Raw genomic sequence first — 26,827 nt, 5'->3', positions numbered from 1 at the left:
TAGAGCTGCTTGGTCTAAAAGTGAATATTAAATATACACCTACTGTTTACAAAAGTTAATTTGCACAGCATGAGAAACATCTGTAACACATTTCACTGTTATTTGTGATATAGCAAAAACCTTTCTTGTGTTTGTGTTCTTATGGAGAAAATTTTACTCAGTCACGAAAAATTGATTGTCAGAGATAGATTTAAAGGTAATGAATATCAAATAACAGTTTATGTGAATGATAGAGAGTCCACAGAATTGTCTTTCTTGCAACCACAGGATGAGCCTGCAACATACCGTCAATTGAATGTTGATTGAAAAGTATGGAAATGTCATTGAATGGCATAGTTCAGTAGACACATTCTGTCATCTTTCAGTAGACATTCGGTCATCTTTCAGTAGAACTTCAGCCACATTTCAATTAATTGCATGACAGAGTTTCATCCTGTGAATATATCTGTTTATTGATGAGAATTTCTTCTTTAAGGATGTCCTGCCGGTCCTCCAGATCCGGTGACGATAGGACTCAGCATTTCCGGTGCCATTTTCCTCATTGGTCTTTTGCTTTTACTGATCTGGAAGCTATTGACTATGCTGTATGATAGCATGGAGTATTCCAGGTTTGAGTCGGAAATCCAGAATCCAGCTTGGGAAAAGGTAATCCATACTGTGTGCAGTTCTCTCTTAACTCTATAATAAAAATTATTTGAATCAAATGTAAAATAACAGAGTTCAGAATTTTAGAAAAGTAATTAAAAGTATATACAAGTACGATATCAATCACTATTATTATATATTCTGCACATCTTACAGTGCTAAAGAATACGAATTTTAAGTCTACATGCACATCTTTGTCTCATTACTTTAGTTAACCCCATCTCCCCCCAATATTTCTTGAATATGACTGCAAATGTGTAGTTAAATACAAGACTGGTATTTATAATGTATGGATTTAGTTAAATTGTACAATGTACACTAATCGTACTTGAATACTGACAACCCTCTTTGTGTTATTTTCTTTCATCGAAATTTGCAGTGTTTGAAATCTTAAAAATGGATTTGATGCAATATTTAATTTTAATGCACGTTCTTTTACAGTCTGAGAATCCCATTTACAAGGAGTGTGTCACAACGGTACAGAACCCGATGCATGAAACCCAGTTTAACCACGGCAACATGGACGAGAAAGCTTTAATGTGAAATGGATGTGGTCGCCAAAATGGCCTCTATTTTATGATTCACACACTGTGAAATCACTTATTTTCGTGAGGATTTCATTTTCGATGTTTTCGAGGAGGGAAGAGACCAACGAATTCATGACCACCACTAAATTTTAAATTTGATTTTTCAACCAGAAATAAAGTCACAACAAATCAACATTTTTTCTTCAAACCTTGAAAATTTTACCCCACGAAAATACGTGATTTTACAGCATTCTGAAAAGAAGTTAACTTATCAAGACGTCTACTGGAAGAAAAATCACAATAGTGATAAAAAATCAAGACCAAAATACAACTATTAAACAACTATTGTATAAGTCAAATACTTATCTAGACATTATAGTTGCTTTTTTAATGCCAGTAAATATATTCAAAGGCAGATACATTATTTGAATTAATTAATTGATTAATTTCATGTATACACTAAGCAACATAGAAAATATGAATATAGTTAATATTATGTGTTGTAGCCAAGGTAAGTTAATGATATAATACACACGGGTTTGTTCATGAGATTAAATATATGAATATGATATTATTATTATTCATCTTAGTCATGACTATCCTCAGTTCTTATGGGTCTTGTTATTCTTGGAAGAATCGTGTTTTGTAATTTTGGAAACTACAAACATGTGCATGTAATTCAAATATAATGCACTAAGAACAAAATAATGGTGAACAATGTTAAAAGGTCCTCATTTCAGTAGCTGTTATGTTCTATTATTAATAAATGTATCTGTTAATTTCTTTTTAAAACAAATTGGGGCTTCTGTGAGTGAAAAATATCTCAAGTGCTAAAAGACATTAAATGAATGATAGTGATGAATGGTGTGCGCAATTGATTTAATAAGGCCAAAATGTGCAATACATTAAATCTAGGTCCATTTTATTTTTTTCTTATTTCCGTTTATGTACGAATGTATGATACGTTTTCATAAGCATTGGATGTAAGTTATGCAGACTGTTATATTCATTTGACAGGAGATATCAGTATCATGTATTATTCATAAATTGGTTTGATGTATTAATTTTGATTTCTGTTGATTATGAATTTAAATTTCATTAATATGAGAGTTTTTTTATTCTTTGCTTTGTAAATACATAATGTCTTCTTTGTTCTGATTTATTGTGATAATGCATCATTTAATGTTATTTAAAAGGAGCGAAAAAGTTTGCATGATACATGTTGAATCATGTGAAACAAACATCTGATTTTCTTTTTTTTTCATTTATACCCTATTGGTGTTTTAAAGAGCATGTGTTTTGAATGCGCTTTGTTTCAAAATGTAACATTATCATTTTATATGCTTGTAAAACAAAGCATTTGTGATATTTTAAATACACTTAGTTTCAAACCTTTTTAATGAAAAAGTGCCTCAGTTACAAGCACTGATGAATTCATTCATTTTGAATACCTTCTTTATATGTATATATTTTAATAAGTATATTATAGCTTAATAAAATATTTTTCAATTTCATAAAAATGAACTTATCCTTTTAAGATATATTTTTTTGTACATTAAAAAGTTCATGAAAGGTTGGACACATCCCTAAAGGCATATTTTAATGAAGTACTTAAGTGGCTAATGTTCATGAAAAATACCAAGTTCATACCGTTATTGATAAATATAAATGATAAAATTTTCTTGATTAAGCATATACATTCATATATTCCTGTTTACAACAAGAGGAATATTTTCTTGCTTTGATGCACTTGAAAAGAATTTGTTATAAATGTTTGGCATATTAAAAATAATCAAATGCATTGGAAAATAATTAAGCAGCCTTAGCCTAGCATCACTAAAAAATCACAATTAATTGAAAAAAGTATTTAAACATGACACCTTTAATGTCTTTTTAACTATATGGAATAAAAGTGTTTAATTTAGGTTCTTTCCTCGCTTGAAACTTATTATAGAAGACCTCAATCGAATCCATGAAGATATGAGTAAAATATATAGAAATAGCAAAAATATACCAATGAATTTCATTTCGTTATCACCATATCCTTCTTTCACTTAGTGAATGAAAAGACTATGCGTCTACCTTTCCTTCACTTCCTCTGACAGGAGCTGGGGGTCTGAATGTCAGTTTGATAAAATCTGAAAGGGAAAACAAAGAGATAAACAACCTGCTAAAGTATTACCAGACGTCTAAGTCTACAAACAGAGTTGCTACTTCTCAGCAGACCAATTATAAAAGAAAAAGATTCACATACTAGTATTATTTAGAGGCTCAACCAAAAAGAGAACTACCTCTACAGATTATTGTTACGGAGCAAGAAACAGATATGCCCAGTCAAACCGAGCTTCACGCGGAAAAAATTACAAAGTGTGTTCTTTTTGCAACTTTGTTTTTCAAATTTGTTTCATATGACCTGATAAGGATTGAAATAACAACTGATGAAATATTTTTTAACAGTACAAGTAGCGAAGGACGTTTTTAGGTGCTTATCAAAAAAAAAATAACTTCCTTTTATAGGAAATTGAGAAATTTTTCAAGGAAAGATGCTCAATATATTGATATGACCAAATATATATCTAGAAAACTGTGTGCAGGATGTTATATACGAGACGAAAGATAGGAGATAAAGAGCGAGAACCGAGATGTCAGTATTTGAAGAAGTTGGATTTTTTCTGATTGTATTATGTATGTATTTTATTTTATATGTCTGTTTAGAAGAAATTGTGCTTCCGTTATATTTATTATTTAATCAGACTCTCTCTCTCTCTCTCTCTCTCTCTCTTCTTACTGCTAAATCCATCTTTACTTTTTAAAATTAATGCACTGAAGCACAAAGAATGATACATTTTTATTAAGATATATATATTTTAAAGAAAAGGATCAATTTCTGTGTCGTACATATTCTGCAAATACACAATGTATTTGAATTATTTTTTTACAAAGACTTGGAAATCATAATAAGCACCAAACAACATACAAGTATAAAAAGACACAGGAAATTCCAAGGATTTATGATATTGCTGCACAAATGTCGACTTGTTTAGTTACATTTCATAAAGGTGTAAGATGAAACGGTGAAAAAAAAAATCACAATTCGTTGTATGTTTCCTAAATTTTTATCAATTGAGAAAGGACATACGGTTTGTTCAGCAATTTTATTTAATTACAGCAATTTTTTTTTTTACATTATACGAAATTTATCTAAAATTAAATAGGAGATGCCCTTGCACCGATGTTGTTTTGTTGATATGTTTTATTACCTTAAATAAAAAAATAATAAAACACCATACCACGGTCAGGAGGTCAAAAGGTTGAAGGTTATGTTTTATATTGACGTCTGAAACGTTGAACGCCATGGAAGTGTGACGTCATAAACAAAAATATTAAAAATATCACGTTCACTTTGAACATAAGCTGTTGCAATGGCTCTTCCCTAAACTATAACCTACCCGAACGGTAATACGGGGATTTTGACATTTGAATCACATTTGCAGTGAAGGGAATATGACTTAGAAATGTAAATATAAGCAACGAATCATCATTATCTTTTGAAATATATGGTCTCACTACTGTAACAGTAAGGGCAAACATATCATCATAACTCGCTAACGCTCGTTATTCAGTTCAATATTCAATACCTTTTTTAAACACCCTTACAGTTATAAGACTATATCTTTTAAAAAGTAACGTTTCATTGCTTAAATAAATTTGAACGTTCTCTATTTTTAAGATATACTTCTTTTTTTCTTGAAAACGCATTCACCTAGCATTAACACACTTAAATAAGTCAGATCAGTGTGATGCCAAAGATCTTCCAGCTTAATTTTCATTCCGTGTTAAGTATATGTATATATAGTATATCTAAATGTGATTTTGATATATTTAATACATTTCCTATCACTTGGCAAACAAAAGCATATAAAATTAATAAAAACCATTGCTTAAGTCGTCTGGAACAAAAAAGACACTGATGTCTGAACAATCATTGATTATATCAGGTGCCACTGAAGAAAAAGTTTCCCTTTCCATTTGGTTACACCTTCCGTGTAAATCTTGTTATGATCGTGTAAAATCAGAATAAAGATTAATACCCGTAAATTCATTTTCAAGAATTTAATTTTCAAGCCTTTTTTTTCTTCAAAAATCATCATGTTGTTATCCAATATTTCTTTTTTTGGCGTGTCTGTTTCCTTGAAAGAACCATTTTTGTTTTAGTTATCAGGCATTTCCTTTTATGTGTTTGTTTGTTTCCTTGAAAGCAACCAATATTTTTTTCTGAATAAAACTAATCGAGATTAGAAATACGGTTTATTCCCACTTAGCCAAAATTCTGAATTTCCCAAGATTAAATAGTTGTTGTTCAGTGCCAATACATAATGTAAACAGACATTGTTTATCCTCAAAAAATGTGAAAAAGAGCAAGAATAAGTTCCATTATTATTTTTCATATTTTTGCTGAGATTCGATTTCCTTTTATTTTTATGTTAGGGTAAAAAAATAATATGAACGACTTCCAGTCATTAAATAAGCCTTTTGGATATTTATTACGCTCAGAAAGAGTTGTGATGGTTGGCCTCGGTTTTTTTCTTATGGTTAAAACCGAGGGTAACCCGGGGTGTTGTTATCATATATAAGAGCGCATCCGAGGTAAAGATAATCATTAGATATTTTGGCTGTCTGGAGAGCAGGTACGATGGTTAAAGTAAACAAGAGGCCCATGGGCCACATCGCTCACCCGAGCAATGTGGCTAGGAAAAAAAGCATAATTCAGTTTATTATTGAAAAGTTGAAACCCAATAGTGGTCCCAAAATATCCTTAAAAGGGAGAGGGTATGATTTGAACAAAATATCCTTAAAAGGGAGAGGGTATGATTTGAACAAACTTCGTTCTACATTAACTAAAAATGCTTGCATATTTCTTTGACTACATTTGGCTTTATTGCCCTTTACATTTGAACTTACATTGCCACCCCGCCCTACCCCCAGGGGTCATGACTTGAACAAAATTGAATCTACACTACCTGAGAATGCTTAGATATGAATAGGACGGATCATGGTTTTGCTATTTTTGAAAAAGGAAGATTTTTGTAAAGATTTTTTCTACATGTTTCTATGTAAAACTTGGATTCCATGTTTTGGCCCCGCCATACCCCCAGGGGTCATGATTTAAACAAACTTGAATGTCCACTACCTGAGGATGCTTCCATAAAAATATGATCATTCATGCCTTTGCTATTCCAGAGAAGATTTTTACATTTCCATGTGAAACTTTGATAGACCATTTTGGCCTCGCCCTACCTCCGGGGGTCATGCTTTGAACAAAATTGAATCTCCACTACCTGAAGATGCTTCCATAAAAATATGATTATTCAAGCCTTTGCTATTCCAGAGAAGAGGATTTTTTAAAAAAGAATTTTCCTTTATATTTCTAAGTGAAACTTTGATAGGCTATTGTGGCCCCACCCTACCCCCAGGGGTCATGATTTGAACAACCTGAATCTACACTACCTGAGGATGCTCTTCATTTGAATAACTTGAATCCCCTTTACCTAAAGATACTTTGTGCCAAGTTTGGTTGAAATTAGCCCAGTGGTTCTTAAGAAGAAGTCAAAAATGTGAAAAGTTAACGACAACAACGACGACGAGTACAACGACAACGACAACAACGACGACGACGATAGACAACGGACAAATTTTGATCAGAAAAGCTCACTTGAGCCTTCGGCTCAGGTGAGCTAAAAAGGATTTTATTGTATATATTTACCTTTCCAATGTCTTTTGTCCGAGATAAAGTTACCAATAGCAAAAATACTTTATATCCACATTAAAAATTTATATGTATTGGCTCATCTATAGCCGTCTCCGCCGAAATATGGCTGAAATATTGCCGACTCGGCGTTAAGCAATATAAATCAATCAATCATCGATAGGCGTGATTAAAAAATCACGTGGAGGCTAGAGACAGAAGCGGAGCCTGTAGCACGTGATTTTGTAAATATAAGGAATAATTTAAAGATTTTTTCGATTTCATGAAGATGATCAATCGATTGGCTTGAGTGATAATTTTGAACATAAAACCCCTTCGGCGTTTATGCAAATAATCACGCAAGCCAATCGATTGATCACATCATGTAGCCAAAAAAAATTAGACAGCTATTCCTTAAATACAGTTGCCCAGTGTTGTATCGTTTTACCAGCTCCGTATACAGTGGCGTTTAACTATTTATACAAGCGGTTTATTTGTATTGATATCTAATCTACTACCTGGCTGCATCCATGTCCTTTCAAAGGGACACAACCGTCTTATGACATGACATATTGACACACCCCTGACTGAGCTGGTCCGAAGTCTTAATTATTGTTATGATTTGTTAAAAAAAGAAGACGACACCTTGTCAGAATGGATTAAATGTATCAGATCCATGTTAAAGTCACGTATTAAAATACTGAGGGGCCATCTAACCATCTATCCTTCTGTGTTCAATAAACCAGAAGTGAAAAAGGAATTAGATAGATTACATGATCAGTACGTACTGGTCCCTGCCCACAAAGCAGGTAACAACATTGTCTTTGTTTGTAAGGCTCATTATATAAATTGTATTCTAGAAGAACTTGGATTTAATTCTACAAGTGGTAATCCTACTATTGGACTTTTACGAGAAGCACTGACTTTCACAGTTGACGTTTTTCTTGACATTTAAACCTGCATCATGTATAGAGGTACGCAATTGATAATAGAAAAGAACACCTTTCTAGTGGTCATAGGTAGTGCCCCTTATGTTATCCATACTTATGAAAAAACTTTAACTTTTGAACGGTAAGGGATAGGGCTTTCATTCTTCACATATGTAATCCTTGTAAGAAGACCCTTTCATTGGGTACCCGGAAGTTTGACCCTTTGACCTTGGAGTTTGACCTACTTTAAAAAAGCAAACCTTCACTAGAACTTTTAAAGGGTTAGGGCTAGTGCTTTCATACTTTACATATTTAATGCTTGTGACAAGACCTTTCATTTGATAGCAAGACCTTTGACCCTAAGACCTTGACCTTGGAGTTTGACCTACTTATCAATTTTTTTAACCTTGGCCACGACTTCTGAATGTTTAGGACTTGGACTTCCATACTTTACATGCGTATTCCTTGTAGCAAGACTTTTCATTGGAAACTAATTATCTTGATTTTTGATCTTGGAGATTTTCGTTCTTATGAAAAACTTTAACCTTTGCCATAACTTTTGAACGGTAAGGGCTAGTGACTTAATACTATGCATATGTAATCCTTGTGAAAAGAGCCTTCATTGGATACCAAGATTTCCAAACTGATGAAATTTTTTTACCCTGGCCTGATTTCGTATTTCAGAGCTGTATTTCGAGTGATTTTTGCATTTCAGAAAAGTTTAGTCTTCCCCAATTTGTTGCCATACGGGGGCATCAGTGTTTCACAAACACATCTTGTTTTTTTTTTTTTTTTTTTACATTAAAAGGGTTTATGAAAGATTTGACACATCCTTATAGGGCATATTTTAATGAAGTGCTAAAGCATTTAACTTTTATTAAATATACCTTAGAAAATATTTCGGGAAAAGGTCAGCTATTAGGCCTTATCTTTCAAGTGTTCACCAAATGATTATTGAGGTAAGGTAGAGGGGCCCTAGGGCTATCATTTCCCACTTTAAAAATGGGGATGTAGTGGTACCACCAAGTGGTGCCAAGTGCGTGGGGCATATTTCAAGCATTCATATTTTATTCTTTGTCGGCCTCTTGAACAAACTATCCCCTTGGACCCTTTGAAACTTTGACAAGATACGCCCTCTAAGACCCTTAAACCATCCCCAGTGATAGTTTGTTCAGGTGCCCAATAATGGATGACAAATGAATGCTTATAGACGGACTAGCTCAATTGATATATTAGTTGGTTTTACACCGTGAAATGCTTCTTTTTAAAGTCGCGGGTTCGAATTCACCTGGCACCACACTTTCAAAGTTTTGATTTTCGCCTTTTCAAAGACTATTTTAATTTTTTTTAATAGACTTGTGTATTTTCCTTCAATTACCTATCCCTTACGTATGTCCATTCTTGAAACAAGAAAAACTAAAGAGATGTCGAATCGTAACAATCAAATGTACATTTGTCAGTCAGGCGGAACAAACCTCAGTATAAGCATACTTTCTCCGAGGACAAGAATAATTCGCTTTGTGTTATTTGATACAGGTATTCTTGGCAGCATTGAGCTGCGACGAATTTCAATTGCATATATTCCTTAGAATTTAATCACATTGATTTTGGCTACATATATATTAGTAACTGTACTCCCTTGGATTTCATTTAGGCCTATATAATTTGCACACATTAATGACATGTTTTATTATATCCACGGATAAATAGCCTAAAAAAAAAAAAAAGAATTTCAGAGACAGTAGACATTACCATTATGCACAATGAGAAATAAAGACAAATATCAATTATACATTTGGAGATAACAAACTCAGAAAATCAATGAAAGGGTTTCTTAAAAAAAGATCAACCTCTACTCACTGAAATAAAGATTTAGGGAAAAACAAATTGTTAAATGCTTTCTGCAGCCTAATGTCATTAATCGGAACGGAAATCGATAAGCTTTTTGTAGAGAAAAAAACCAAGCTCGGTCCTATAGGTCAGATCCCTATTTATGATGAAGTGATCCTTTCAGTATATTCTAGTACATGGGTAACACTTAAGACAAGATGTATACAGAAGTGCTTAAGGTGGGGATATTCCTCTTTGTATTATGTAAGTATAATTAAGTACTTGTTTGAATTCTCCTTTATAAAAATAGGTAGTATTTTATTAACCCAGAAACTAGAAGAAATATGGTGTTTGTGTTAAATGTAGGGTAAATGATTTTAAAACATACTTTATCTTATTAGTTTGCCAATTTACTAATTAAGATTTATCTAATACTGGGATTTTGAGCCTGAATACTGTTCTTCATATTTCATTTATACATGAGATACAATTATATTAAGCATTGCATAACAAATTTCAAAACACGCAGTAATGAATATAAGATTGTATACATTTATATATCTCACAGAGTTTTATGTGATATTTTTACAAAATTCCATTAATTATTGCATTAATTGTATTAAGGGGGACAATTCTTGAAAATAATATTGTAGACTTATGTACAGTTTATATCGTGATGTGAAGACCTTTTAACAAAACTGAGAACTCTCAACTCATTACCCGTTACTCTGCTTAGAAAATATGGAAGCTTCCTTAATGAGTTATCAAAATTTGATCAAAGCGTTGAATTTCCTTCTTTTCTAAATAAATATATATAACTCAAGTTATCAATTTCGTTTCCTGCACTTATTATGGACTCTTGTTGCTTTCGATGAAATTTTCTGATGCAGACGACATAATAATAACACTTTAACTTTAGCTTTAAAAATTTCCATCTATGGTTATAATTTTGTCCTTAAATATAAATCAAAACTATAAATATAATCGGATAGGTATAAAAGTGCGGATTGCTAAGAATGCTTTTTTGGCATTTGCAACAAAATAAATTAAAAATTAACGATTTATATTACTGTAAAATCAAATATTTTGGTGGGGTAAAATTTTCAAGGTTTGAGGAAAAATATTGGTTTGTGGGTATTTGATTTCGTGGTTTGGGAATGCTTTAATGCATATGAAATTTTACATTTCGTGGTGGTCATAAATACGTGGGTTTCCCAATACCGCGAAAACAACAAAAAATAAACCCCACGAAAATTAAGGATTTCACAGTAATTTCCCCCTTTATTCAACCAAATTTTTATTTCTGAGAAATAATGTGAAGACTACAGCCTTTTTGATTATTTGGAATCTACACCACTCTAAGTCGATTTCACTCATCATATGCAATGTATAAGAAATGCTGGTATGACTCTTCCAACCATTACCAGAGCACAGTGTTTTACTCAAGGAAATGAACCTTTTTTGAACGAATGTCCGAAAAAAGGTCGAAGATGTATTGAAAACTCTTATAACTGATATTATAGTCATACAAATCCGTATTTTCTGTCCTGGATTCGCTAAAAAGAACATTGAATTGTAAGTGCAATTGTACTTTTGAATGATAATAACTGTTTTCTGATTTTTTAATGTGTATTGCGGATAAGATCCTTTTAATTCAGTACAACTGAATAAGAATGTGTTACATGGGAAGCAGGACGCAAAAGACGTAATTAATAAATCAATATCAAAAATAAACAATACACAGCATAAATACTTGCAGGCGCGGATCCAGAAATTTTTTCCAGGGGGGGGGGGTCCACCCCAGTCAAAAAAAATCCAATCCCAGAAATTTCTTTCAAACCCCCCCCCCCCCCCCCAAACTCGACCAAACGTCAAAAACCTATTTTGTGGGGGGTGGGGGGGGGTAGTGGTGACTTCTATTGCCTCAAATCTTTCAGTGGTGACTTCTATTGCCTCAAATCTTTCACTTTTCATACCCATTTCACACATATTCGCGTTTACCAGGGGGGGGGGGGGTCTGCGTTTTCCAAGGGGGGTCCATGGTAACTTTTGATAAAAACGAGATTTCTGTTGAGTCCTTACTCTAGCTGTTCACCCAAAATATTTCTGAAGATATTAAAACTAATTTACAAAATACCTGTTTATTTATCCATACTAGCATTTCATCAATTTAGTGCCACCCTAGCACCGGAACCGAAACCCGATCACAAAAACCATGAACTGCCGAAAAATAGAGTTTTAACCCTGGTACATGTATGAAAAAGGTGAAGATAATGAACGAATCATACTTTTTTATCTTATTTGCAATCGATAAGTTATATCCTTTAAATTACAAAAAAAAATATGTAAATTATTTACAGAGTAATAAATACAAGTATACTAAAAAGCAAATTTGAATAATCGTTCATCTTGTTTAGTTTTGAAGCGGTTGGATAGATTTTTATGAAAATAGTTGCAATTTTTAGCCGGGCTTATTGCTCAAAGAGCAATTGCCGGCTTATGTCATCCTGTTCAAGGCAGGAAGTCAACCCCATAGTCGCCATTTTAATGTTACCTGCAAAAATATAGTTCTTACTCTCAACTGCTTTTGAGATAATACAACCGCTAAATGAAGCAACAAAAATAAAACAAATCGAACTTTTATCTATAAATAAACATTAGTAGTAATGACTTTGAAAACTTCAGTCCTAAGTCAAAGAACATAGTTCATTAGCGTAAGGATTTTTGATAATCAGTGTTATCGTAGTTCTCTACACATACGAGGTAAAGCAGGAGAGGAAAACCAGACTGGCCTGTTTGTTAACATTTAGCTGTTGTACCAGATTAATTTTGATTCTGACAAATCGGACCGTGGTATTAGGATTGAAAAACTCTCTGTCAGTGTCTTATCATTTATACTGATAGATTTAGAATAATTTTTTCATCAGAATAAAAACGTGATTCATTTAAGAAATTCATTCTGCTCTGTAAATGAGCCCGGCTCTCTGTACTTCTGAGTACTTTCATTGTTTTTGTTGTTGAAAACATGCTAATGGTAATAGTAATGCACTACTTTGCTACAGTTGCATTACTTTAAGAAATTAGTGTAATGTTAATGCCCAAGTTTTTGGAGTAATGGTAATGTTGTGCATTCCTTTACAATTTAATTCGTCCCATGTCTGTCAGTGAGATATACCGGTATTGAGGTGACTTTTGAATGGGACTAATTATCATTAACAAAACGTCGTTGGTACATCTGAATGCAGAGTTGATGGCCAAAGAAAGCGTTTTTCTACCTCAGATATAAAAAATAAAATCAGTTGGCAAATATATGTTTATTTATTGTGTATCTTTGGTGAAAAGCAGAGCCCTTGTAGTTTAGTGTACTTTTGATTTATATCATACACATTTAGAAATAACTAAATCAAACCAAGTAGACTGACTTATGATCCTACTGATAGGCTTACTTCTTATGCTAACTTCAAACAAACTTAAAAAGAATCACAAAACTTAAAAAATTAATCAATTTTTTTCAAAAATCGTATATCCATTAAACAGCTAGGTTGGCAGTGAACACATTGTTAAATTCAGTGAGATAAAGTATCAAGCTTCATGAAAGTTTTTATACATTGAAAATGCCGAACAACCTATAAAATCTTCTGTTTCAAGGACAATATTTTTGTCAACTAATTGTGCAATTATATTATCGACTTTTGGACTTTTGCGAAGACAACGGCTTTGACAGTTGATGGCTTACTTAGACATTTAAACCTGCGTCACGTACGAAGGTTCGGAATTGATAAAAGATAAAAAAAAAACAAGCAAGGAGTTGCAAGTTATGGTATTTGGGACTTTGAAATTATTTACCAAACAAAAATTATCATTGGTGTTCCTTCCGAAATGTGTTTTCTTCTTTATTTATTTTTTGAAGTAATTGTAAATAAAAGGATATACTAATTCTCGTGAATAAGGTATTTAAATTAATTTTGTTCTACCACACTCGGCAGCAGCTAGTCAAGGCTGCAATGGAGGGTTTTGAGGCGGATATGTTGCCGTTTCCGTTCTAGACAACGTAATATGATCTTTGAAACAGCCCGTTTTTATCGTTTTGTTAAATGTTAAGACCAATTTTTTTTTCACAAAAGAGTTCTCATATATTTTCCTGGTGTAAAAGTACATGTGTAAACCGTCGATTGTAAAAGTCAGTGTTTTCGCAAAAGTCCTTTACGAGAAGCACTGACTTTTGTAGATGACGGCTTACCTTTAGGAAAATATACGGAAGCTCTTTTACGATATAAATATTTAGCTCAACATTTAATTAAACGAAAATAACGAGTAATTTCAATGTACATAATAGTTGTCCTTGAAAAAAACCCGACATCCAACTTACCCTCAACTCCCGGTCTTCACATGCAAGTGCCCCTAATACCATACTTATGACCACTAGAAAGGTTTTCTTATGTATTATCAATTCTGTACCTCCGTACATGATACAAGTTTAAATCAGTGTTAATAGGTCCATGATTTCGGTCCTAGGGAGGGGTTAGTTTGTCATACATTGAAAATACTACACTTTTTCGAAAATCTTATTCTCTATTTTGGACATTGTTTCCATGAATTGGACAAACAAATAACCATACTAGAATTGTGAAATAATATGACGTTCCAGGTTTCTGTTGCGGCCTGAATCCTACAGTTGACCTAACAGCCAGTGCTAGCCAGTGCTCCGGATCTCGATGCGGGGAATGTCTCATAACAGAGGGATGTGCCTGGTGTAAAGACAGGGTAATATAAGAGAGAGCGAGAGAGAGAAAGAGAGAGAGAAAGAGAGAGAGATTGTTTATATTCTAAGTGATATTTTTATTTAACAAATATTTGATAATTAGTAATGCTCTTAAAGTTATATGGAAGGAGATTGTGAATTACTGTTCTTCTATTGGTTTTTTTTTTCATTACAAAGAATTTCACAGGAACACGATGTGACAATGCAGCTCGCATGAATTCAAGTGGTTGTCTTAGCATTGTTCATAGGAAGGAACATGAAATTATTTACATCCAGGTATTTTGGATAAGATAGCATGTTAAAGATATATTAGTTCCAATTAGGCAAGTATGAAATTCGCATACAGGATAACAAGTGGAATGCTAGCAATTTTTACATTTTAACCTTTCACGAATATAAGGTTGACCGTTTATATTGTCCAATGGTAGTATTTAGTAATAGTATAAATTTATTAAAGATATCGCTGTAGGAGAAAGTATAGAAGGAACCTTGTTTAAACTGCTGATAATAAGATTCAGATTTCAGCATTGGTGAAAAGCAAAAAGGTTATCCACATTTGGAGGTAAAAAGGATAGATATACTTAATTTTACAAAAAGTAAACTTTATTTGTACAGAACATGCAAGTTCCCTTATATAAACATATGATGTATTTCATAAGACCAATTCTAAAGAATTATAAAAAAAAATATTTTTTTTCTTTCTTGGGATTAGTACGTGCAATGAAGGTAAATAGTTAGAATATATTATTGCCAGCTGTTAAGTTTCTGATCTACCAATGTTTTTTCTATTTTTTCCTTTGTAGGACAAAGATTTTTCTGATGGAGGGCCTGGTCAGGATTCTATTCAGATCAAACCACAACATGTCAAAATTAAACTGGTTCCAAGTAAGTTTAATGGCTGATTTAGACTGAAATCAAACCATAACATGTCAAAATTAAACTGGTTCCCAGTAAGTTAAATGGCTGATTTAGACTAAAATCAAACCACAACATGTCAAAATTAAACTGGTTCCAAGTAATTTTAATGGCTGATTTAGACTGAAATCAAACCACAACATGTCAAAATTAAACTGATTCCCAGTAAGTCTAATGGCTGGTTTAGACTGAAATCAAACCAAGACATGTCAAAATTAAACTGGTTCCCAGTAAGTCTAATGGCTGATTTAGACTAAAATCAAACCACAACATGTCAAAATTAAACTGGTTTCCAGTAAGTTTAATGGCTGATTTAGACTGAAATCAAACCACAACATGTCAAAATTAAACTGGTTTTCAATAAGTTTAATGGCTTATCTACCCTAAGATCAAACCAAAACATGTCAAAATTAAACTGGTTCCCAGTAAGTTTAATGACTGATTTCGCTCAAAATCTACTGTAACTGTAAAATTTAAACTGAAAACTTTTGTCATAGGGTTCCACAGGAATTGCAGATGTTTATTTTTTATAACCGTTTGACTGTGTATCTTTCAATGTGTCATTTTTCTCATTCAGAATCAATTTGTTTTATCCCAATAACTTTTGTAATGAATGTTTTGTTACAATGCATTTCCGAATACATTGAAAATCTCTAGACTTGATATTGACTAAGAATATAGTGTTATTGACATAATGACATTATATTGCTTAAATGTTTATTAGTAAAGAAAGAAATGTCATTTTACATTGAATGCAATTTTTTTAAATTAGCTTCTTATTTATCTTAATTCAATCACTCAAGCCCGAAAAAAGCAATTTCAGATTGCGGACATATCTACAATTTTCCTTTTAAGGAGGCGGCAGCACGTGCTACCAACCAGAACATGTATACATTTCATTTATTCTCTGTGGTATACTATTTAAGGGTCATTTATGCTCTGATAAGAGAAATAACTCTTAATGACATAAATGTATATTATTCCTTTATAAAATTGCCAAGTTGAACTGTCTTTTTTCCGAATTGCTCCGCAAGCTATGCTATAATTGTTTGTATTTAATTTTTAAAATACATTTCTTTTGGAAAATCATTAAGGTTCAAGCAACATTTTATATGAGTGAGCAGAAGTTTTATGATTCTAAACAGCAAAATAAAGGGGTGCCATACTTCTCACAAAGCCCCCGGTTCCCCTGTCCATGAATAAGGATAAGGAGATAACGAACAGTATTCAATTTCAAAGTCCATTAAACGATACAAAATAGGAGCAGAGCAACCACGGACCTCCGAAACATCAGAGGTGGGATCAGGTGCCATGGAGGAGTGAGCATCCCCTGCCGACCGGTCACGCCCGCCTTGTGCTCCTTGTTATGATCAGAAAATAACGGAAAAAATCCGTCGAGAAGCATAGTCTAGTCAACTTTTTTCTTGACAAGCGTCTATTGAAACGGTTCTTTTGTATTTTATTTTAATACAGTGAAAACTGTCAAATTCAACACCTGAATAATCCGACACACTGTCAATTCCGACGTTAAATTTCTTTCAAATTTTACTATTACACATATTTTTAATACTGTGCAATCCGACACCCTGTCTATTCCGACACAAAATTTGTATCCTAGTGCATGTTGGATAAGATAGGTTTCATTGTATCATTTTTATGTTGAAGTGTTTGTGTTAAGATGTGCCTTATTGAATTACTTTGATAGCAATCCAGAACTTAATGCATTGATTATTTCATTGTCAAAAGTACCTGTTGAAAAATTAGTGTACTCCAAATTTCAAATCAAAATTTAATATCAACACCAGGAGAAGTTTTTTTTTTTTTTTAATCTTTTTTTCAGACAAGCTGCTGAGTGTCTTTAAGGTGCACTATAAAATTGCAAGAAACTTTCCACTAGATGTTTACTTCTTGATTGATCCTTCTTTTACAATGCGAGAACTACAAAGCTCCTTAAAAAATTTATCCAAATCAATCGGTACGTATTTCAACACAACCATGTATATCGATATCGGTAAGATATGTTTGGCACATATTTGAATAAAAGATTACATTTGGTTTAAATTGCGTTTGTTTGAAACAATATCAAGACAATATTATAGAGATAAACCCTAATCTGTTCTGTGTATGATTTCATACATGTACATTTAAATATTCTCACATGATGTCTTATTGAAAAAAAAAGAAGATATTGATTGTGCAAAACTTTTGTTGAATAAAAAAATATGTACGTACATGTATGTCTAGAAAATAGAAGAAGAAAATCTTAGATTAAAAAGGGGATTAAAGTCTATTTTTTCTTTGAGTGTGTGCATTAACACTTATTCTACTAGCATATTTATATAATTACAAAAATATATACATGTATTCGTAGTTATTATATTAAAAACAATTTTCTAACAATATTCACTTAAAGGGTAACAGAGTATTGTGTCTAACTTAACAAGTTTAGCAAAGCGTTTCTTTACCTTTTGTTTATAAATACTAGAATATATAATTTATTTCTGGTTTTAACGTTGTATTTGATTGGATAAAAAACTTTAAATCGTATAAAATGTGCTGCCTACGTCACAAAGACTTGCCTCAAAAACATTGCCTCAATCCGCCTGACGTTATCGTCAAATTTTGTACAAAATGAAGTCAATTTTTATAGAACAATTACCGGTATCTTTTTTTTATTATGAATATGATTGAAAATTAAATGATAAGGAATGAATTTAATAGCTTCGCAGTTTACAAAGCGTAAATTGCTCCAACCCAGTTTATAACGTATAAAAAAGGGAGCTATTAAATTCACTCCTTAAATACCGAAATCTGTTTTAAGCAACACTGATTCTCTGAAATTCATGTGGATTGAGCAACCAGTTTGCATAAATAGACTAGTAAAATTGTATAAAGTAAAATATGAAAGTCTGTAAAATTCTCTTCATTTTTATGCGTACATTTAAAATTACAAATGAAAAAAAGTCAGTGAATACTTTTAAGCAGGTGTTCTCTTCATTCATTCATTAATTCATTCATACTCATTCATTAAATATATACGTATTTCTTCTATTTGAAGATTTGATAAACAAAACAATAATTTCAACATATCTAAACTGATTCTCTGAAATTCATGTGGATTGAGCAACCAGTTTGCATAAATAGACTAGTAAAATTGTATACAGTAAAATATGAAACTCTGTAAAATTCTCTTCATTTTTATACGTACATTTAAAATTACAAATGAAAAAAAGTCAGTCAATACTTTTGAGCAGGTGTGCTCTTCATTCATTCATTCATACTCATTCATTAAATATATACGTATTTCTTCTATTTGAAGATTTGATAAACAAAACAATAATTTCAACATATCTAAACATCAATGAAAAAAGATTTTCATATACTGTCAGATATATGAACTAATGATTTCCACTCCTGATGATATCTTATGATATCTTACATTTTAGCAAAAGAAATAGAAAACTTGACAACAGATTTTCAGTTTGGATTAGGGACAGCTATGGATAAGGTTATATTACCATTTACACGGACATCCCCACGTTAGTAAGTAAACCATGAATGAAATACAGTTAATTATACTTAATGATGTTTTAACACTCAAGGGAAAAACCTGCACCATTCACTCGACCAAATGGTCACTGAAAAGTCTGTAAATGAAGCCGAATGACAGAGTTCTACCATTTAGTCACCTTTCAGTTGATTTTCAGTCACCTTTTAGTTAACCGAATTACAGAGTTTTATCCTGTGATTACAAATTTTGATCTGAAGCAGATTCCAGAGACTATTTTTTATTAATTTTTTTTAATTTACAGTCTTGATGACCCGTGTTCAGGAGCAGGCCTAGGTACTAACGACACTTGTGAACCTGCTTACTCCTTCAGACATCGCCAGACACTCACACCGAATATTACGGCCTTCGAGGTATTGCATTCTGGGACCGAAAGGGCGCCAAACTGTCTTTTTGTCTTTTTCTGCTAATGTATGTATATACATGTAGTGGTGTTTTTAATGCTGTGTTTATTTCCATGTTATTCCTAATATGTTTTATCTACAAAAAGACTTGGAATAGCAAGATTAGACAAGCTACATGTAATTTTTCCCTTTAGTCATTTGTAGAGAGAAAATAAACTCTTTAAACATACTCAGAATTTTTCATATTAGAGTAAGAATCTAGAACTAAACTGACCTTTTCAGAGTATTAATAAAATTTAATCGGAAAAGTCCATACAACTGATATTTTTATGTTCCTTTGATCTGATTCTTTTTCTGAAAAAATGTAGCCTCTATGTGCAGTAGACACTTTTTAAAAATCCAATCAGAATCTTATCTATTTTTAGAAAGCAGTAGACACTTTTTAAAAATCCAATCAGAATCTTATTTATTTTTAGAATGCATTAGATGACATCAGAACCACGGCGAACTTAGACAAACCAGAAGGTCTGTTTGATGGTTTAATGCAAGCTATGGTGTGTGGGGTAAGGTTTTTATTTAAACGTTTTGATCCACGGATTCTTCTGTGAGATAACTTTGTTTATGTAAATGTTTGGGAAATCTCCTTTTTTACCGAATTAATGAATATATGATCGTTCACAGAAAAATGTGAAAAAAGATAATCTTAAAAAAAAAAAATAAAATATTTGTATCCTTGTGATCTTATAAACATATAATAGTTTAAAAAGAATCCCCCCCCCCAAAAAAAAACCCCCATTTTTTTTGCCCTAGAGGAAAATTGGTTGGAGAAACAAAGCCAGAAGAATGTTGTTATACGCTACAGATATCAACTTTCATCAAGCTGGGGATGGACGGGTGAGTTGCATTTTATAGAAATTAAAGTAAATAGCAATAAACAGAGCATGCAATTGAACTTAAAAGTGTGCAGTCGAATGATCCCTCTTGTTTCTCATCTGTTTTAACAGTTAGCTGGAATCCTTGAGCCAAATGATGGAGAATGTCATCTGAGTGCCAAAGGATATTATACAAAGGCTGAAATACAGGTACATTTTGTACCCTCTTTCTACCAGTAATCAACTTTATACTAGTATTTTTGAATTGTTCACGATTTTTCAGAAATTTTTAGTGTTTTCCCTGATCCCCCTCCCATCCCAATTATAATGTTTTAATGTATGTTAAATTTTAGGACTATCCTTCAGTCGGACATATTATTCAGAAAGCCAAAGAAAACAATATAAATATAATCTTTGTGATTGGAGGAAACTCGTCTCAACTGACCAATCAGCAAGTTCGGAATCTTTACTATGACAAACTAGCTCAACTGTTACCAGGGGGTACACCAGGTGCTTCACAACTCTCTACAGACGCAAGGAATATCCTGAACATCGTCAGTGGAAATTACAAGGTAAATACGGAGAACATTAAGATGCCCTCAGTTATCAACAAATACATAAGTACAAACAAGCACTCTGAAGTTGACATCAAAATGATGATTCAGTTTCTGATTGACAATATCTATGTGGTTTTTGGAGACGTCTTCCAACAATCTATTTGAAGTCCCATGGGTACCATTTGGGCTCCGTTATGAGCAGAGGTTGTTTTTGTATTGATATGAAGCAGACTTTGTGCAAAACATCTTGTGCGTGAAATGAAGAAAACACCTGATATGGCCTTCAACTCGACATTTAGATTAATCAACGACGTATTGTCAATTAACAATCACTACGTCGATACGGTTTATATATTCTGGTGAGCTTGAGTTAAAGATACCACAGAGTCTGACACATCTGTTTCATACTTTGATATTTTACTTGAAAATGACATTTATGTTAATCTAACAACAAAGCGCTTTGATAAATGTGATGACTTTAACTTTTCTGTCGTCAACTTCCCTTACTTATGCATCAATATGCTTCATCATCTGCATACAGAGTGTATATATCTCTATTGATTCAATACGCAAGAGCATGTTCTACGTATGAACAATTTCTAAAACGAGGTAAATTATTCACAAACAAGTTGATGAAACAAAAATTTCAGAAGTCTCGTTTAAAGTCATCATTTTATAAGTGCTATGGTCCATACAATGACCTTGTCAGGAAATATACAATTTATCATTGAGTCAAATGCTGACTGACGTTTTTCATACTAATCGGTAGTCCATTATTTATACACTGAATTGACGACGGATTTTCCCGTTATTTCCCGATCATGACAAGGAGCACACGGCGGGTGTGACCGGTCAGCAGGGGATGCTCACTCCTCCTTGGCACCTGATCCCACTTCTGATGTTTTGGAGGTCCATGTGTGCTCTGCTCCTAATTTGTATTGTTTTATGGACTTTGATATTGAATACTGTTCGTTATCTCCAAATCCTTCATTGATGTAATCAATCAAAAAGTTATAATTTACAGAAAATTCTTAATTTTGTCGCAATATTTGAAAGAAAGATTGAATTTCTCTGTATTTTTGGCTCAGAATATTGATCAAGTTCATGATGTAAATAATAGAAAATAGAGTCATTCAGACTCCGGTGCAAAAAAAAAAAAAAGAAAGAAACACGTTCCAACTCGTAAAGTATCAGTTAATGATTTTTTTTTTACGTTTTCCTTTCGATTAAGTAGAATCAATAATAAGAATAAACATGTATATGTCCATAATTGTAAAAATCTGTCCTACCCTCTTGACATCGGGAGTGTCTGCAATTATCAATTCCTTCCTTTATTTAGGAACTATTTGTACGTTTTTTGAAAAATATACTTGAAAGATAGTACTTTTTCTCTTAACCAATTTTAATTTTTGAATTTTATGTCGCTCCGAACGAAGTCGGGGGCGACATATTGCGATCATACGCATGTTTCTGTTCTACGGGTTGTTTCTCAGAGATGGATCTGACAATCTTCCTGAAACTTTCCTCAAAGGATGATCACTATTTGTTGTGAGGTCAGTCAGTTTAAAAATGCTACCGTTGCTATGGAAACCTGCAAAAAGCGACGAATTTTCTCCGAGAGTGCTCTCTCTGGTCCCTTGGACATTTGTCAAGAAACTTTATTGATTTGATGATTAGTATCTGTAATTGTGCGTGTTGCATTTAAACTTGCAAATTGTCAATAGTTGCCATGGAAACAGGGGAAACGTGAAAATTCTTTAACTTTGATTTTTAAATCAAAGTACCGAAAGAACTGATACGAAGTGATGGTTGTCCAAGCTTAGTTGATGGGTATTGTTTTAGTGATGAAAAAATGAAAGTCTTGTCCAGTTCAGGGCGACATACGCTATTGCTTGCAATAGCAGACTTTCTAGTTATGTTTTTTTTACCGATTTTGTGCAGTCTACTTCTCGAGAACGCCTCGACAGATTTTCATGAAAATTTCAGCAATGATGGGAAATTTATCTGAACTTTATGCGCTTTTTTTTTGTATTTTTCCGTCATCACTTCCGGTCCCAAGATACTCCCGATTTTCTGTTTTTGTAGTGTCCACCGGAAGTAGTTTCAAAATATGCATTTTTTTCTTTTTAAAATTTTTCTTATGAAAGCAAATAAAGTGTCTCGAGTAATATTATGTCCACCGGAAGTCATTTTTCCTCACCAGAATATGTCCAAAAATGAGCATGTTTCTCCGAAATTATCAAGGGTGATTCTTTCACACTCATAGAGGAGTTATACATGTAGGTCATTTTAAGTATTTCCGGTCATACTGGAAGTGAATATAAAGACCAGAAGTTTAAAATTTATAGATTTCACTCTTAAATGTGTTCTAGCCTATTTTAAAGAATTGATATGAACATTTTTTCATTTAAAGTTTTTTATGATCTTATCAGAATTCGAACGGAAGACCTACTCGTTGCTCGCAACGAGATTTCATCTAGTTATTATGTCGCCCCGAAGTCGGGCGACATATTGCGATTGTGCGAATGTTATTGTTATCCAGGCCGTTTCTCGAAGACTGCTGGGACAATATTCCTGAAAATTTCCTCAAAGGACAAAAACTGATCGTAGTTGTGTTGTGTGCTCATTCAGTTTCAAAATGGCTCCCGTTGCCATGGAAACCTGCAAAAAGTGACGGGTTTTGTCCGCGATTGTTTTCTCTGGTCCCTAGAGCATTCGTTATGAAACTTTTTTTATTTTAGTGATAAGTAATTGTAGTTGTGCGATTCGCATTTAAAATTTTCAAATAATCGATTATTCCCATGGAAACCAGGGGAAAGTGAAAATTCTTTAACTTTGATTTTTAAATCAAAGTACTGAAAAGAATGATACGAAGTGATGGTTGTACAAGCTTAGCTAATGGGTATTGTTTTAGTGATACAAAAAATGAAAGTCTTGTCCAGTTCGGGGCGACATACGCTATTGCTTGCAATAGCAGACTTTCTGGTTTTTCTTCTTCTTCTTCCTGTGTACTTTTTTGTCCGGGAGTGATCTTGTAAACTGTTCAATCGATGAAGGTAAAACCTTTTTAGGGTTAGTATACATATTACATGTATGTAGATTTGCGGAATCAAGGTCATTTTGCGCGCAGGTGCTTGCAAGAACGCGCCGGTGCAACATGTGAAATGACCAATGTAATAAATATAGCCGCAATTTTTCTATCATTTGATGAACCACTTTGAAAGTCATAATGTTAAGATATATTAGTAGTAAAGACATGATGACACGGTCAAAATAGCAAGATCTCACGCGCATGATCGTGCGCTTCGCTCTGATTGGCTGAAACTAAAATCTCAATATCTTTCTGGTTGTTCCACAAAATCCTTTGAAATTTTGAACATAGTCATACACTATGAAGATCTACAGCATGGTATGTATATAAAAATTATAATGAAAGCATGCGCATGTATGTGTGCTGCAATCTGATTGGCTGAAACTTTAAATGTCTATAACTTTCTTGGTTCTCAATAAAACGGGATGAAATTTTAAAATATGAATAGGTACAATGGATTCCTACATGATGCTACTTTCAAATTTGATTTCAAGGACATGGATGCACGTGCGTGCGCGAAATACGCAAAATGACCAAAATATTTGAAAAACGGTAACATTTATATTTTTATGAATTTTATTATATTCTCACGAAATAAAGATATGTTAATGGTTTAGACAATATGCCATGATCCTCTTGTATGTGAATGCACATGCGTGTGCGTACAATGCGTTAAATGAAATATAGTTTATATCAAAGCATCTTTCATAATTCTTTATGACATCCTTCGATACTGAGCATAATTTTAAAAAAAGTCTTACAAGAATTAGTCACAAAAAAAGGGAGTTGGGGTTATTTTCAAGGTATTTCAGTAGAATATTAGAATTATTTTATCTTGCAGGGGAAAATCAAATATTTGTCTTTATTTTTGTAATTGTAGATGAAAAAAGAAAACAAATCAGAGCAAAGCCACTCTCTTATGGAACGCCAAATTAACATCTATTCAAAGAATTGAACCTATCTTCAAATAATTGTACCTATCTTCAAATGAATTGTACCTATCTTCAAATGAATTGTATCTATCTTTAAATCAATTGTATCTATCTTCAAATCAATTAGAGATAGGTACAATTGAATTATACCTATCTTTTATTTATTTGAAGATAGGTACAATTGATTTAAAGATAGGTACAATTGATTTGAAGATAGGTACAATTATCTGAAGATACCTATCAATTGTACCTATCTTTAAATCAATTAAACCTATGTTCAAATGAATTAGAGATAGGTATAATTCAATTGAACCTTTCTTTAATTGAATTGAAGATAGGTGTAATTCCATTAAAAATATGTAAAATTCATTTGTACCTACGTATAATTATTTAGAGATAGGTTTATTTATTTACACCTATCTTCAATTCAGTTGTACTTATCTTTAATTAAATTGTACCTATCTTCAAATGAATTGAAGATAGGTACAATTATTTGAAGATAGGTACAATTATTTGAAGATAGGTACAAATGTTTGAAGATATGTTAATTTGGCGTTCCATACTCTCTTAGATAGATTTTATTGCATATTGTGTTCTCTTTCTTTCAGCGTTTACGTGAGACGGTTAAGTTGGTAGTTAATGAAGATATAGAGGAACTGGATGTTAAAATGTATACAAACTGTAGAACAGGAGGGTATGTAATACATTACGAAAATAAATAGTTGTGAGGCTATAATTACTTGAATCCCTAGTTTCCCCTTAAAAAAGTTACTGTATATAGTGAGCTAACAAAGATTTTACTGTAATTGATAAAAAAATGAAAGTTCTCACCGAGTGAATTAAGGTTTTTACTATAGTGAATCAAAATATATATTTTATGAGTTTAAAATTTATTCATTTCAGTTCCCATAAGCAATTTATAAGAAGGAAATATTGTTTACGTTTAAAGATATTATATCAAAGGATGATATCAATGATTTTGTTTTACAAAATATAAGGGTTCAAATAAAAAGAACACCTTAGACCAAGGTTGTATATCGATAAATGTATCAATGCATTAATTATTATTAATAACTGTTAATTTTTTTTTGTCATGATCATGTCTAAACAAATCCCTGATAAGTAATTAGGCTTTTATGCCTTTTCAGACGATCAGCAGACAGGACCAATATATGTTCCAAATTAACAATTGAGAAATGGGTGAGGATTTTTCTCTCTGAAAACTAATTTACATGAATTTTTTTTCAACATTTATTTCCCAGACTTATAGCAATAAACAGCTTATATGTAGGGTAGCTGCCAGGGATGGGGCCCTGACTAAGCTCCCTCTATAACAATACATAATAATAAGCCCTACAGCACCACACAGGGTGCTTTATTTTTTAAATAGTTTTACATCTAATTCAATGAACAGTTATAACATGTATAAAGCATATAAATCAAATAAGACATGTATATATAAACTTGAAATCCATTTTTGTGAGAATGTTACAATAAAATGTATAACTGTGAAAAGACCACATCGTATTTTTATTTAAATCTGTAGTGAGGAAAACAGGTAACAGTTAATCAAAGTCTCTTATCATATCTTATGTTAATTTTAAATCTCTCTTGAAGTTGCTCTTATCATTTCTTAAGAGTTGAATTGTTTCCGATAACATAAATCAGAATTTTTTCTAAATTTTAAATATTTTTTTATAAAACATTTTCACTAAAAGATATTATCTTTTTTTTTTTAAAGTTTGTAGAAATGAAAAAATAAATCCTGCTTTTTTTTCAGGCTGATTTTACTCCGGTGATACAATCCAATTTTACCGCCTGCCCGGAGAATAGAAATCTGACCTTCACCATTTTCCCTGAGGGCCTCGAGGAGCGTGTTCAGGTGGACGTAGAACACGTGTGTGATTGTGACTGCCAGCTAGAACCGGAAGCGGTAGGTGGCGTTCGCTTAGATATGGTTGTTAGGGTTTTTTTATTCACTATAATATGCATGCTCAAAAGTTTTTTAGAGAAACATGGAGAAAACGAACAGTATTCAAGATCAAAAATCCATAAAACAATACAAAATAGGAGGAGAGCAAACACAGACCTCAAAAACAGCAACGGTAT

General features: G+C 32.5%; 2 protein-coding genes across 4 annotated transcripts in view; both read left to right on the top strand.

Moving 5' to 3' along the window:
* LOC134261821 (integrin beta-3-like) overlaps positions 1 to 26,827 on the top strand; it is a 75,512-nt gene that overhangs the window by 41,028 nt on the left and 7,657 nt on the right. Inside the window, exons 22-24 of one of the 2 annotated variants that reach the window (XR_009990897.1) lie at positions 476 to 645; positions 1,087 to 1,475; positions 1,527 to 2,692. Coding sequence is in view for 1 of the 2 variants with exons in the window: in XM_062744219.1 (XP_062600203.1) it covers positions 476 to 645 (170 nt within the window). In the remaining variant the exon portion in view is untranslated. Of the gene's footprint in view, positions 1 to 475; positions 646 to 1,086; positions 1,476 to 1,526; positions 2,693 to 26,827 lie in introns of those variants that run through there. The other variant, XM_062744219.1, reaches the window with a different exon arrangement.
* The window catches only part of LOC134261805 (integrin beta-3-like), a 63,550-nt gene continuing 46,591 nt past the window's right edge, over positions 9,869 to 26,827 (top strand). Inside the window, exons 1-14 of one of the 2 annotated variants that reach the window (XM_062744202.1) lie at positions 9,869 to 9,941; positions 14,326 to 14,441; positions 14,617 to 14,715; positions 15,243 to 15,324; positions 17,195 to 17,329; positions 18,801 to 18,897; positions 19,167 to 19,275; positions 19,743 to 19,829; positions 20,077 to 20,160; positions 20,271 to 20,348; positions 20,492 to 20,710; positions 25,327 to 25,412; positions 25,867 to 25,918; positions 26,499 to 26,651. In XM_062744202.1, coding sequence (XP_062600186.1) covers positions 9,896 to 9,941; positions 14,326 to 14,441; positions 14,617 to 14,715; positions 15,243 to 15,324; positions 17,195 to 17,329; positions 18,801 to 18,897; positions 19,167 to 19,275; positions 19,743 to 19,829; positions 20,077 to 20,160; positions 20,271 to 20,348; positions 20,492 to 20,710; positions 25,327 to 25,412; positions 25,867 to 25,918; positions 26,499 to 26,651 — 1,443 coding nt within the window. In that variant the 5' untranslated portion in view covers positions 9,869 to 9,895. Of the gene's footprint in view, positions 9,942 to 14,325; positions 14,442 to 14,616; positions 14,716 to 15,242; positions 15,325 to 15,737; positions 15,780 to 17,194; positions 17,330 to 18,800; positions 18,898 to 19,166; positions 19,276 to 19,742; positions 19,830 to 20,076; positions 20,161 to 20,270; positions 20,349 to 20,491; positions 20,711 to 25,326; positions 25,413 to 25,866; positions 25,919 to 26,498; positions 26,652 to 26,827 lie in introns of those variants that run through there. The other variant, XM_062744209.1, reaches the window with a different exon arrangement.

The sequence above is a fragment of the Saccostrea cucullata genome, unplaced genomic scaffold (genome assembly GCF_032062105.1).
Source record: "Saccostrea cucullata isolate Sc308-1 unplaced genomic scaffold, CSIRO_AGI_Scuc_v1 ctg356, whole genome shotgun sequence".
In the NCBI taxonomy this organism is placed as follows: Eukaryota; Metazoa; Mollusca; class Bivalvia; order Ostreida; family Ostreidae; genus Saccostrea; species Saccostrea cuccullata.
This window is presented reverse-complemented; position numbering and strand designations above follow the sequence as displayed.